The 15,465-nt window shown below is 37.9% G+C and overlaps 1 protein-coding gene across 1 annotated transcript in view; it reads right to left on the bottom strand.

Annotated features, from left to right (window-relative positions):
- The window catches only part of IFT57 (intraflagellar transport 57 homolog (Chlamydomonas)), a 155,023-nt gene extending 142,069 nt beyond the window's left edge, over positions 1-12,954 (bottom strand). Inside the window, exons 1-4 of the mRNA XM_006889996.1 lie at positions 12,642-12,954; positions 9,849-10,011; positions 8,931-9,049; positions 977-1,067 (exon numbers count right to left, since the gene is read on the bottom strand). Of these exons, the coding sequence (XP_006890058.1) occupies positions 977-1,067; positions 8,931-9,049; positions 9,849-10,011; positions 12,642-12,853 (585 nt within the window). The 5' untranslated portion in view covers positions 12,854-12,954. The remainder of the gene's footprint in view (positions 1-976; positions 1,068-8,930; positions 9,050-9,848; positions 10,012-12,641) is intronic.
- Between the last annotated feature and the right edge of the window lie 2,511 nt (positions 12,955-15,465).

Genomic DNA, 15,465 nt, shown 5'->3' with positions numbered 1-15,465 from the left:
AGGAGGGTTGTGTCATCTGCATAACGCAGGTTGTTGACGATTCTTCCACCAATCCTGATGCCACATTCCTCCTTGTACAGCCCATCGTTCGGATGATCTGTTCTGCATACAGATTGAAAAGGTATGGAGACAGAATACATCCCTGAGGACCCCCTTCTTGATTTTGAACCATGTATTGTCTTCATCAAGAACTGCAGCCTTCAATATAAACTGAAGCTCAACATCAAGAAAACATAGATTCTCACCACCAGCTGAATTGGCAATGTAATGACAGAAAACAAAGAGACTGAGATTGTTAATAGCTTCAGTTTGCTTGGCTCCACAATTAAAACTCTTGGTACCAGCAGTCAGGAAATCAAAAGACAAATTGCATTGGGAAAGTCTGCTATCAGGGACCTCTCCAGAGTATTAATGAGCAACGATGTCAATCAAGCAAGTAAGATGCACCTGATTCAGGCCATGGTCTTTGCAATTATGTGCTATGCATCAGAAAGCTGGACAATGACTAGGGATAATAGAAAGATAAGTGATGCCTTTGAGCTGTGGTGCTGGAGAAGAGTATTGAATATACCATGGACTGCTAGGAGAACAGATTTGTCCTTGAGCAGGTGAAACCAGATTGCTCCTTGAAAGCAAGGATTCTGAAGCTCCATCTCACATTCTTTGACCATGTTTCAAGGAAGGAAAAATCCTTGTGGACACCATGCTTGGGAGGGTAGAGGAACAGCACAAGAGAGGAAAACCCTGGAAAAGATGGTCTGGAGTAATAGGGACAGATGTGTCAGAGAGAGTAAGGTTGGCTTAGAATAGAGCAGGGTTCAGAGCTGTTGTACACAGGGTCGCTATGAGCTGCAGGCGACTTGATGGCACATAACAACAGCAATCTGATATACAATAAGCCCCCGCAAAAAATGAAAGGCTGGTGGAATTCAGAGAAGGGAGAGGAATGTAAGGAATAGAGATGAAAAACACATACCATGAACTCTTCATCCATTTTATTCAATGTTAATTCAGCATCATCTTCTGGAACAGTTTCTTCATCTAGTTCTTCTACTGGGTACGCTGGCCTAAAATAATAAAGCTTATTATGAGATGACAGTTACAATATCACAGGACACACAGTATAATGTGAACATTAAAGATCTTTTCCACATCACATCTTAGCCACTTTTTTTTTGTACCACAAGCCTATAACCACTGTTAACTATTTCATGGATACTCCATGAAGCTTTTTTATGTAAAGAAGTCAAAACATTTCTCTCTAAACTTTAAAAACAAAAGTACACAAATAGGATAATGCCGCTCACATAGTTATACCACTTATTTTCTTCACTTATCAGTATATATGATAGTATATATGCATCTTTAGGAAGCTCTGGTGGCCTAGTGGTAAGAAGCTATGCTGCAATCCCCAGGGCACATGGCTCGAGGTTACCAGCTGCTCCACAGGAGAAGGATGGGCAATCTCCTCCCATAGGATTAACTTCCTCTTGAAAACCCACTGGAAGGTCAGCTATGGTTTGGTTCTGACTTGATGGTAAACAACATGTGCATTTTTCTCATTTTTTTAAATGCCAGTACTATATTCCATTGATCACAGAACCAATGATGTTTCTGAGTGATGCAAATAGTTAAATGCTTGACTACTAATAAAAGCATTCTCAATTAAAACCATTTACAGTTGCCTTGGAAAAGCTTCTAAAAGGTAAAAGCCTTGAAAACCTTATGGGAAAGTTCTACTCCACATACAAATAGGATCACTGTGAGTCAGAACTATTTTGATGGCAACCGACAACAGTAGTGCCCTAATTAATTAAATTGGTAGTCTGAGTGAACAAATGCTGATTTTTTTTTCTATTTGTTTTATTGTTGTTAGATAATGCTGCAAAGATCATCCTTGCACATGTATCTTTATAAATAAAATTTAGAATAAACACAAGTGAAATGACTGGGTCAATAGCTTTGTGCAATCTACTTTGTTTTATTGCACTCTTGCTTTATTGTACTTCACAGAGTCTGCAATTTTTACCAATTGAAGGTTTATCATAACCTAAGCTTGAGCTGGTCTATTTAGAGGCACCATTCTTCCAACGGCATATGTTCACTTCATGGCTGTGCCACATTTTTCCTACTTCTTACAATATTTCAAAATTTCTCATAATGCTATTGTACTCTTAATAGACTTCAGCAAACATAAACATAACTTTTATATGCATAGAGTTAAAAAAATTCATGTGAATCACTTTATTGTGCTATCAGTCCAAACTCATAATACCTCGGATGTATGCCTGCATATATTATTATTTAGCTAAATATTGTTAAAATATCACCCTAATTTACACTTTGAACAACAGCACTTAATTTCCATACGTTCACCAATACAGGGTACAAACATGAATTTTTGCCAATCATTTTGCATTTCTTTCACATGAAAGCAGCTAAGTAACTTTTCATTTTAACTGGTATTTTGTGCTTCATTTTTCAGTTAAATATCTTTATGTCCTGTTGTTGTTTTACTTTTCTGTGTACTAAGAAAATGAATACTTTGTCTAATTTGTGTTAATATTTTTCCATTAGTATCAAACAGATGTTGTTGTTGTTGTTAAGTGCCATAGAGTCGGAGGCGACTCATAGCAACCCTTTGCACGAAAGACCTGGGCACCGGTCTAACTTTCATCCTTTCTACAGGTTCATAGGGTTTCCAGAGGCAAGCTATTATAGAGATAAAACAGCTAGAGTGTTCCTTGGCGTTAAGAATGGTGAAGCTTCATACCACATATTTTGGGCATGTTGCTACAAGAGACTATTCCTTGGAAAGGGATATCATGCTTAGAAAGGTACAGGGTCAGTGAAAGATAGGAAGACATCGAATGAGATGGACTGACACAGTGACTGCAGCAATGAGCTTAAGTATGTCAGAGATGATGAGGTTGACACAGGATAAGGTTCAGATCTGTTGTTCACAGGATCTCTATGCATGATACTCAACTTGAGGGCATCTAACAACAACAATTAATTATCCTAGTAAATAACACATGGCTATTCAAAATATTTAATTCTTAGAGAAACTTGATAATTTTTATTCTGTGGACTCTAAAATCACGTAACAAGGCAGTCTCTCAGATAAGCATTCTAGTCCTTAGTGTTTTTATAGCTTCATTTTTGACATCTACATCTTTGATAATTATGAATTGATACACGTAAGATTAACTCCAGCTATATTCTTATTTCTAAAATCTAAGTAGTAGTTTCAACACTATCTGTTGAACAAACTACTATTTCTCTATTCACAGTCTTACTCTCCAATACTTAAAACACCTAGATATATTTTAGTTTATGTCTTGAAACCTGTTTTTAAAATCCATTACTCAACAAAATATAAAATCAACATTTATTATTAAGAAAGGAAAATAATGCAAATAAAATTAATCTAATTAATAAGAGCTCAAAAGCAATGTTCTTTTGGGCTTTGTTTTGTTCTTTTTAGATATATAAAATAAGCATCTATAAATCTGAAACTTCTTATTAGAGGATGAGGAGTTGTGATGCCAAGCCAAAGACAAGCAATTCAAATCTATCAGCTCCTCATTAGAAAGATGGGCAATCTCCTCTTGTGTGATTTACAGCTTCTAAAAACTCACTGGAGAATCAGGTATGGATTGGTTCAGACTCAAAGGCAATGAGTGAGAGTACTTTAATTGATGGTTAGTGCTTTTTAAATGTCCCTCCCCTTTTCTTTCTTCCTTATGAATTATTGTGGTTATCTACCATCAAGTAGATCCCAAACTCTTGTAGATCCAATGCTTGGTCCCGTGACATCTCCATGACTACAGTGGAGCATGCCATTGTGAATCAAATGGTTTTAAGTGACTAATTTGTGGAAATAGATTGCTAGGCCCTTCTTCGTTGGTGAAACTTGTTCTGCATCACAGAAATACTCAACCCTCCACTTACCAATGAACATAAAATACATTCAGCTGGTAATCAAAACCATGTCTTTATATGAAAGCAAGAATTCTACCACACTGCCTTATAAGCTAGCCAAAAAAACTCCAAAACAAAGCCCACCACTGTGGAATTGATTCCAACTCATAACAACTCTCCATTAATAATGGTTAGCAGTTCAAATCAAACAGTTGGCTCTGAGAAAGACAATCTTCTTCCATAAAGATTTACAGACTTGGAAATTCAAAGAAGGGTCAGTGAGTCAAAATCAAGTCAATAGCAGTGGGTTTGGGTTTTGGGGTTTGGGGTGTTCTTTTGGTAAATATTTGCAGGAGGAGACTGCTCATCTCTCGCCTGAAAAGCAGCTATAGCCCTTGAACCACTGACCTTTCTGGTTAGCAGCCTTGTTTGTTAAATCTAGTCACTCTGAAGAAGCCCTGGTTGGCACAGTGTGAAACATGTTAAGCTGCTAATCAAAAGGTGGGAAGTTTGAATACATCATCCACTCTGCAGTAGGAAGATGGGCAGTATCCTCCTGAAAGGATTTAGTCTTAGAAACCCAATGGGGGGTTGCCATGAGTTGGAACCAACTGTGAATGGCAGTATGATTGGCTTTATCTTTTTTTAAATACATGGTCAGTAGATAAGACATTCCTGGAAACAAAGAATGTGCAAAACTGAACAGCGATTAGGACAATAATAGCTTCATCTGAATTTAGAATAGTTTGGACTATAGCTAGTAACAGAGAGCTCCTGTGTCCTAGTGGTATGGAGCTGCACTACAATCCTAAAAGCACATGGTTTGTATTTGGCAGCTGATCCATGTGAGAAGGATGGGCAGTCTCCTCCCTAGCAATTTACTACCTCTGAAAACCGCACTGGAGGGTCTGCTATAGCTGGTTTCATTCAGCCACACACAACAACAACGTACTTAGTAAGAGTTAGCTTTGCTGGCTTAGTGGTAAGGAATTGCATTGCTAACCCAAAGGCAAACAGTTTGAATCCACCAGCTGCTCAGCAGGATAAAGATGAGTAATCTGCTTCAGTGTGATTAATTGCCTTTGAAAACCCACTGGTGAGTCAGCTACGGGTCAGTTTCAACTCAATGGTATACAACATCAACAGTAATAAAATAAAAATATCAAATAGAATAACACATCTCATTGTTGTTGTGTACCATTAAGCTGGAACCAACCCACAGGCTGATCCTCTGGTGGGTTTTCAGAGGTAATTAATCCTATAGGAGGAGAATGCCCATCTTTCTCCCATGGAGCAGTTGGTAGATTTGAACCTCATGCCTTCAGGACTGCAGTGCAGCTTCTTACAGCTAGGCCAGCAGAGCTCTTTTCGGAAATCTAATAAAGAAGTTCTTTGAATTAAATGATCATACTTTATATAAAAATGCCATTTTGGTTTTTAGTTCAAAGCTATTTTATTTCAAATAAAATTAATTTTATATAATTCAATCTGATGAGAATCTAAGTCAAGGAAGTTTTTTAAAGTCCTTATTCAAAAGGAATAGATTATACACCCAAAAGAACGTAACTGAAAACATGTTAGATTATTAAGAGAGAATAATATACACATTTTGAGGCAGAGGATCATATGATCTACTATGCTGGAGACAAAAAGATGAGGGGTTGGTTGCTTTCATAGTTAAAAAGTCATTTCTAGATGCATCGTGAAATACAATGTTGTAAGCAACAGAATAATATCCATATGCGTACAAGAAAGTAAATACCACAGTCATTCAAATATATGCACCAACAATCAGAGCCAAAGAGGAGGAAATAGAAGATTTCTACAAACTTTTACAGTCAGAGATTGATCAACCATGCAATCAAAATGCATTAATAATAACAGGTGACTGGATGAAAAAGTTGGGAACAGAAAAGAAGGATCAGTAGTTGGAAAACATGTTCTTGGTGACAGAAATGACACTGTAGATAGAATGACAGAATTTTGCACAATCAATGACTTACTCATTGTAAATATATTTTATAAGAAACATAAACACAGGCTATACACATGGATTTCACCTGATGATATGCACAGGAATCAGATTGATTAAATCTGTGGAAAGAATCACTGGAGAATCTCAGTAACAGCTGTGAAAACTAAGTCAGGTAATGATTGTAGAACAGACCACCAATTACTCATATGCAAGTTCAAGCTGAAGCTGAGGAAAATTAAATCAAGTACACAGGAAACAAAATTTGACCTTGAATCTATCCCATATGAATTCAAAACCATCTCAGGAACAGGTATGACGTCTTGGACATTAATGAGCAAAGACTGGATGAGCTGTGGGAGAATATCAAGAATATCCTACAGGAAAAATACAAAAGGTCATTATAAAGACAGAGGAGTAAAAAAAGACCAAGATCGATGTCAGGAGAAACCCTAAATATTGCATTGGTGCACCGAGAAGCCAAAACAAAGGGAAGAAATCAAGATATTAAGGAGTTAAACAGAAGATTCCAGAGGGCAGTGCAGGAAGACAAAATGTGCAAAGAGCTGGAGTCGGAAAATCAAAAGTGCAGAACTCGTTCAGAAAGCTGAAGGAACTGAAGAACAAAGGAAAAACCTCAAATTGCAATACTTAAGGATGCTTTGGGCATAATATTAAACGATCCAGGAAGTATTAAACAAAGATGGAAAGAGTACACAGAGTCATTGTACCAAAAGGAATTGCTGGACACAGAAGAATTTCATGAATCAATGTATGAACAAGAGCCTGTGGTTATGAAGGAAGACGTTCAAGCTGCTCTGAAAGAATTGGCAAAAAGCAAGGTTGCAGGAATTGATGGCATACCGATTGACATATTTCAACAAACAGATGCAGCTCAGGATGTGCTCACCCAGTTGTGTCCAGAAATCTGGAGATCAATCACCTGGCCAACTGACTGGAAGAGATCTATATTTGTTCCCATTCCAAAGAAAGGTGATTTGAAAGAATGTGTAAATTATCAAACAATATCATTAATACCACATGCAAGCAAGATTCTGCTGAAAATTATCCAAAAACGACTGGAAGAGCCCATCAACAACTGCCTGAAGTGCAGGCTAGTTTTAGAAGAGACCATGGTACTAGGGATACTGCAGCTACTGGCAGATGGATCTTGGCTGAAAGCAGAGAGTACCAGAAGAATGTCTATCTGTATTTCATTGACTATGTAAAGGCATTTGACTGTGGATCACAACAGATTGTGGCTGACTTTGAGAAGAATGGGAATCCCAGAACACTTGATTGTGCTTACGTGAAACCTATACTTCGACCAGGAGGCAGTCGTAGCAACAGAGCAAGGAAACACTGCATGGTTCAAAATTGGGAAGAATGTGCATCAAGGATGTGACCTATCTCCATATCTTTTCAATCAATATGCAGAACAGATTATCTGAGAGGCTGGGCTCTATGAGGAGAAGTGTAGCATCAGGATTGGAGGTAGACTCATCAACCATCTGCATTATGCAGATGACCCTGCTTGCTGAAACTAAGGAGGACCTGAAGCGCTTGCTGCAGAAGGTCAAGGACTGCAGCCTTCAATATGGATTTAAGCTCAACATCAAGAAAACAAAGATTCTCACCACTGGGCCAACTGACAGCATCATGATTGAGATTGTTGACAGTTTATTTGGCTTTACAATCAACAGTCTTGTTACCAGCAGCCAGGAAATTTAAAGACAAGTGCATTGGGAAAGTCTGCTGTCAGAGAACTCTCCAAAGTACTGAAGAGCGATGATATCAGTCTGGAGACTAAGGTGCATCTGATATAGGCCATGGTCTTTGCAATTACTAGGTATGCATTAGAGAACGGGACAATGACTAGGGATGATTGGAGGATAGTTGATGCCTTTGAGCTGCGGTGTTGGAGAAGACTACTGAATATACCATGGACTTCTAGAAAAACAAGTTCGTCCTGGAGAGGGTGAAGTCAGCTTGCTCCCTGGAGGCAAGAAGTATGCTTCGTCTGATATATTTTGGACATGCTTCAAGGTGGGATAAGTCCTTGGATAGGGATGTCATGCTTGGAAGGGTGGAAGGACAGCACAAGAGAGGAAGACCCTCAGTGAGATGGATTGGTTCAGTGACTGGGGTAATGGGGATAGCTGTGTTTGAGACAATAAGATTGGCAAGGGATAGAGCAGGGTTTAGGGCTTTTGTATATAGGGTCATTACAAGCCATAGGTGACTCGATGACACATAACAACAACAACAATACACACATTTTTCTACAGAAGTTAGTTCTAATCCAAAAATCCTTGTTTGCTAATGTTTCCTAAAATACCTTCCACATCCTCTACCCTATCAATCCTCAAAGGGCCACAATAACATATTTTCTAATTTTAGGTGTTTTTAAATCTTATGAAATTTAGACAGTTTTGAATATTTCTTTAGTCATTGCAGATCAATAACACATCAAACACTATGTTATCATAGAGTACACATGATAATTTCATGAGTTGTAGCAAAAAAGTCAAACCAATAAATTATTTTAGAAGAAACTCAACATAAAAATAAAGTGTAAGCAAGGAAAAGATCAAGTTACAAGCAAGGAACAATGTCTAGGGGAGTATTAGGTGGCTTTTTCCAGTTTTATGCTTGACCAATTAATATAAGTAATAGAGATAACTCCATTCAAACAAGTAACTGCCATTTTCCTTAAGTATGCAGCTATGTTTTCCCCTTATATAAAGAATATGTCTGTGTATAAAAATAACACACAGACTTTTAACTTTTTCTTAAATTGATACAATACTACATATTAGTGCAGAGAAGGAGTACAACTGTATCTAACTATTACTTGAAGATGCCTGGCATTCCAATTTTGCCTCTATTGATTTTTCTTAATTACTTATGGCATATTTTCTGTGTAACAATCAAGAGGAACTAATTCTTATCAATTCAATTAAATCAACTCTGAACTGTTAAAAGCAACAGCTATGGAGATATAATTACAAATACAATGGTAAGCAATTTTTACCTTTTCCAGGTGAAACCAATATATTTCAATGCTTCCTCAGCCAAACAATCAAGAACATAGCACACATGCTCTCCATAACCAGACTTTAATTTTGACGGAGGAAAATCTGCAGCTCTTCCCTGAAAACAAAAGATAAACAGGGTATTTATTATTTGCTATTTGTAATCAAAATGTCAATGTATTTTAAGCAATTCACGTCCAAAGGGATTTTTCACTTCTGAATTTCTCAAGTATAAATTAAAATTACTGTAATTATATTGCACTGTTGAAGTTCACCTTTTTTATTTTCTTTTTTAAAATCTATTGTTATGCTGAAATAAAACACTAAAGGGAAATAAGGCAAAAATATATTTTGCTGTCAAAAAGTATTAAATTAAAAGGCAATAGCACCATAGCAGCAGAACAAATAATTGATCCTGTTGGGGTAAAGAGTAGGGTGGTTTCATAGGGCAACCACATGATAGACGGAGAGACTTACTTGCAAAAAGTAATAACGTGTGTCAAAAATGTCTCACTGCCTGGCCCGAGGACAAGTCAAAATGAAACGTACAACTACTGAGCTGCTCTATTAAATCAAGGTCCCCTTTCAAAAGGGCTTCAGCTTTTTAGTTGATCATTTTTACAAAGAACAATGAAGCACCCATAAACTTACCTCTAAAGTATGTCAAGATTACGGACAATATTATTACTTTTGGCTATCAAAAGTGCACATTAAACATTTTGTGGAAGTGGCCCTAATACTTTAATACCAAACATTCTATAGTTTTATTTGAAAATAAATTCAGCTACAATTTCAGAAAACATATTCAGATAAACATTCACAAAATTCATGGAAAAGTAAGAATTGATATTTTTGTAATTAGCAAAACTAATTTTTGAGACATTTTTGAGTTTGACATATGTAGAAAAGGTACTTACAAATGATCGAAGCTCTGATAATATGTTAGATATTGTTGCATTAGGATCATCATATTCTTGAGGCTGCTCAAAGGGACGTCCTGCTTTGTTAATCAGCCACGCAGCAAAAATGCAAAACATGTAGAACTGTTCACCAGGATTGGTAGGCAGTGCAAAATAGTGTCTGTTTCAAAACAAAGTGGGGGAGGATGTGAAATAATGCAAGTTAGTCTGCAGTAACTACAGGGGTTCAATCCAACTGCCGAAGGATTCCCCCCCCTTTAGTGGCTTTAACATTAAAAGACATGTACTTTGGCTTCTGAAGTGTCCAATAATCTACAGCATCCACATTAAAGTTTTAACTCAACAGGTTTTGACAATTATTGGCATAAAATATTAGTTCAAAATCTTCAAATATTAACAATGTCATGAATGATAGAAAGTAGATTATTTAGAATGTTTACAAAAATAATTTTCAAGTGACAAGAATAATTAATAAGAATGCATCTCCTGAAAATGGTACCTTGAAATTAAGAGACTACTGGGTAAAATAGATCTTAAAAATAATTTGTTATACATTTTTGCACTTTTTAAAATGTTACTGCTTTCTTTAGATTTTGCTTTTATCCTACAAGGTATGCTAATGAGTTGTTTCCAACTTAGAAGCATATTTAAATAATCTGAGGTAAGAAAATAATAATAATAATAATAATAATGATGATGCCTATTCAAACACTGCCTTATCCCTCATCAAAACATTAAGTCATAACTTCTGGTAGTGGAATCTCAGTATTTTTAAAGTACCCTAGATAGTTCTAAGGTGCAGAGGGGATTATAAAGCACATGCCCACTTAAACCATTATTAGTATTTGCTGAATCTATTAGACCACTGCAAACAGTCCTGTGGCCGCCAATATTATTTATACTTCACTGTAGTATGAATAAAGAATTGGTGATTCAGTGGCTAAAGTTGCTCAGCTGCTAATCAGAAGGAAGGTGGTTTAAATCTACTAGCCACACATTCAGGAAAAAGAATACAGTGGGTGTCTGCAAGCAGTACAGCTTTGGAAACCCTATGAGCCAATTCTACACTGTTGGACAGATGTGACATAGTCAGAATGGACTCAATGACAGTGAGTATTTTGGGAATGAAACATGCTAGCAACACTACTCAAGTCAGTTTGATAAAAAAACCCTTAACTTGCTTTTTTATTTGGAACTATTACTATTATGCAAATATCACCATTATGTTTACATCAGAGCTGTTACCATTATTTATTGTTAAGAATCAGCAATCTATTACTTCATGTTTCCCAATTTTTTTTCTGAAAGGTAATTTTAAATGCTCTGCATAATAACAAAATTGAAAAGGGAAAAGAGGGCATGAAACTCTTTCAGGTATGTTTAAAACCCTTCCAAAGCACCCACCCACCAACAACTCATCTTTTCCTTATAGGTTCCAAACTTTCAACTGCAAGAGGAATAGATATTGACAGACTTAGGTGAGCTGTCCTCAAACTTCAGTGTAGCTCACAATAATCTGGAAGTCTGGATAAAACATAAAGTACTAGATGCCACCCTCAGAATTTCTGATGTAGTGGGTGTGGGACAGAATCTTCAGAAAGTGCATTTCTAGTAAATTCCCTGGTGATGTTGCTGGTCTGGTGGACACACTTTGAAAGCCCCTGAATTAGGATATCTCCACTCAGATCATAGTACATAACCAGCTGAGTTCCTGAAGGAAGAATATTGGGTTGACAGCAACATAAATCTGTCCTTTTAAAAAATATATTTGGAATATATTTTTATTTTAAAAAATATATTTGGAATTGAGAAAATGTAAACTGTCTATACTACCCTGATTAAATTATTATAAGCAGCAACTCCTAATTCCACAACCTTTATCATATATCTAATAGCACTACTCATTTTGTTCCCTCTTTTCTGCCATTATGAACTGACTTAGCAGTATGGACTGCTTACATAAAGTCTATATGGCATTAAAATTATAGGAAGAGAGCAGCTGAATGAGCTTAAGACTGTCAAGGGGAATTACATGAGTTTAGCTACAGACATTTAAAATAAAGATTCAACAAAAGTACAACAAATAAGTATAAAAGTGAAAGTAAACATATAAAATGTACTTGCCTGGTTATATTGACTGGAGGATAATGGATTCTAGTCTATTAAACTCAGCAAGTCATGCTACTACTGTCTTCAGGATATTATTAACTTTTTTCCTACCAAAATTAGGGGTTGCTTAGCTTCAAAGAGAAGGGGCCAACATCAATAGTTCCCATTTGTCTTTTTCACTTCTCAGTTTCTTTAATGGTTACCATAAAGTAGAACCTTTTAAAACCATAGCAATCAGTTAATAAGTTTACTAACTGCCTGCAAAGTCTTCAGAAACATGACAGGTAGTTATCCTGGGAGGCTCTCACAAGAGAACCAGGGATGGAACTAAATTATAACATTCGTTTCTGAAGACGAGACTATGCGTGATTTTAGCCGTTCTCTACCTATTTTCTTGCGTTTTTCGTAGTTAGCTCTCTACTGTGATGTATTTATTACTTTTATAGTCATATGATCCAGTTTGTGTTTTGTGGATGTGTTTATAGCTGTAAAGAACAAAGAGGCCATCCTGTTGTTAACAAAAGTTGTTAACTTTCTACAAAACTGCCAACTTTGAGGCCTCTGTTACCAAGTTTGGGGTGAGGCGCCCTGTTAGGGAGATGGCCAAGGGCTTGCTCAGCCACCGTCGGCGGTGCCCAGCAGGGTGGTGGAAGGGATCTCCCCGGGGTGCTCGGGACCCACCTGGACGGGGGCTTCAGGTTGTTTTTCCGGAGGAGTTCCTCCTCATAGCGGAGCAACTTCAGCTTCTCCACCAGGTCCTCCATCACCACGAACATGTGGTAGGCCGCGCCAGGCCCTCGCTCCACGACTCCTTCTCCTGCCCCTTCGCCGCGAGACCGAGGCACCCCATCATCCAGACCTGACGGCGTGACCACTGCAGCGCTGGCCGACATCGAAGGACAAACAGAAAGATCCTGGCGGGGGCTTCAGCTCACAAAACTCGCGGGCCTCTGTTGCCCGCGCTGCAGCAGCGAGGACCACCGCCACTGGTTACTAAGCGACCGCCAGGCAACCTGTCACCAGGGAAACTAGGCTCCGCCCCTTCCCGAGATTTCAAGGCTCTTCTAAATTCCCTCCAACGAGGGCTGGCCTGACTGATGACGTAACCATGGACCCGCCTCCTCCACATGACCCTTGGAGAGGGCTGTACGGAGCAGCCCCGCCCTTAGGAGGCGTGGCCTACAACCACGTGGGGCGGGGCTTAAAGGCACAGGCAGGGCTATCAGCTTTTCTGCTCTGCTACTGAAGAGTCCTTCAGGTTATGGTATCTTTGCTAAGGTCCTCTGAGCAGCCATGTGAACCTGTTGCTGACAGTTAAGATTTAAAGGGAAATGAAGATAATCCAATATTGAAAACTATGCCCACTGTTAAATATTTTTCTTTTTCTCCTCAATATTAGAAGTTTTCATAGTTTTATTTTTTTTTTTCATAGTTTTAAAGACAGTTAATACTGTAGGTTTTTATTTTATCTCAGAATTTTTCCAGCAGAGAAGCTTCCTTGGAAAAAAATTCAAGTGCGACCTCATTAGACAAGGGTTTATTTGAGCTCTGGTGGCCTACTGAGTAAGGAATTACGCTGCCAGCCTAAAGGTAGGTACCGAAAATCAGTCTAAATCCTCCAGCTGCCTCTCAGAAAAATGGGCACTCTCCTCCCCTGAGATTTACAGCCTCTGAAAATCCACTGGAGGTTCAGCTGTGATTCTATTGACACTCAACAATGGCAATGAGTTGAATTGTTCCATGATGTTAATCTCTACAAAGTTCTAAAACCCTGTGAAAGCTGCTACTGGGAATTGGCCTAAAACAAACAAATAGCGGATACAACTGACCATTTTGTGGACCAACTTTGTAACTCTCAAAAGACTTATGTATCAAGCAAAATTCCGAACAGCTAACTCAAAACTCAAGTAATGATAGCTGCCAGGAAGTTTCTCAACAGAAAATGAAGGAAGTTGATCATGTTTAATGTGAAGGATCTTGGATCTATCTGCTTCCCAAGATGTAAATTCTTTTTAGATAACATCGTTTCCACGCTATGAATCATTTGTCAGCTTTTAAAAAATAAAAACAAGTCGAAAAGTAGGTTTAGCTTTACTGCACTGCTAAATCGGGCTTGTGGTTCCATAACTACATAGCTATAGTGATTCTTCTCAAACCTCACCACGTGTTAGGAAGTATGGTGTGTTGTGGTACAATCATATAACTTTCTGTAAAAGATAAATGTAAACGTCTTTTAGGATGAAAAAGAAACTAATAAAAACTAACATGACTCAGAGTGTTTGGTGGCTTTTAAAATTACTCTGAAAAAGGTATTAGAAGTCAAAAGGTAAAGTGAATACATTGAGAAAAAAGGGTGTTTACACGCTGTAGACTATACATAATTGAAAAGGCCATGGCCCAAATCAGGTGTCTTCAAAATGACATTACTGCTCTTCAGTATTTTGGAGAGATCTCTGACAGTAGACCTGCTCAAACCAGTAAGTCTCCTTATCTTCTGACTCTTGATACCAAGGGTGTTGATTTTGAATCCAAGCAAGGCAAGCTCATTAGCACTTTCAATCCTTTTATTATTCAATCCTCCATCTATTATGATGTTGCCCACTGGCCCAGAGGTAAGGATCTCCGTCTTCTTAATGTTAAGTTGCAATCCATATTGAAGGCTGTAGCTTTTGATCTTCAACAACAAGTATTTAGTGGTAAAGAACTGCTCTGTCAATCCAAAGCTATGCAGTTCAAATCTACTAGCTGCTCTAAGAGAGAAAGGTAGAAAACCTATTTTATTTATTGCCTTTGAAAACTCTCTGGAAGGTCAGCTATGGGTCGGTTCCAACTCAGCAGTGCACAACAATAATAACAACACACAATATTATTGTTGCTTAATGCCGTCGAGTCATAGACGACTCATAGCGACCCTATGAACGAACAGCCTGAGCCCTGTTCGTACATAGAGTTTCCAGAGGCAAGCCATTATAGCATAACAAATAATATACCATATAGGGAGCCCTGGGGGCTGTGCTACCAACTCAAAGGCACACAGCTCAAACCTACCAGCTGCTGCTCCACAGGAGAAAGATTGGAAATCTCTCATTTGATTGACTGCTTCTGAAAACCCATTGGAGGTTTAACCATTAGGTTTAACAATACAATACTGTAAATGTGAAATACTCAAGTATTGCCCTTTGACTCATGCTGTTGATTTTGTTGTGACATACCTTCAAGTCTGAACCAACTCAGCATTGTTGTTAGGGGACATCAACTCAGCCATGACACACACAACCCTCTGAAAAACCTTGATCTATTCTGCAACTTTCAGAATGCACTATGCTCAAATCCATATTGCAGTCAATGTGTCATGCAATCTTGTTGCACATCTTCTTTATTTTTACTGCCTCTCTGCTTTTCCCAGCGTGATTTCTTTTTCTAAGGACTGATGCCTCCTGTTACCATACCCAAGAGAATACAGTCAGATGAAATTTAGCCATACTTACCTTACTTGCTGAAAATG

This window comes from Elephantulus edwardii, unplaced genomic scaffold (assembly GCF_000299155.1).
Source record: "Elephantulus edwardii isolate Elephantulus edwardi_28Jun2011 unplaced genomic scaffold, EleEdw1.0 scaffold00085, whole genome shotgun sequence".
NCBI lineage: Eukaryota > Metazoa > Chordata > Mammalia > Macroscelidea > Macroscelididae > Elephantulus > Elephantulus edwardii.
Note: the sequence above shows the minus strand (reverse complement) of the source record. Positions and strands in the feature narration are given on the sequence as shown.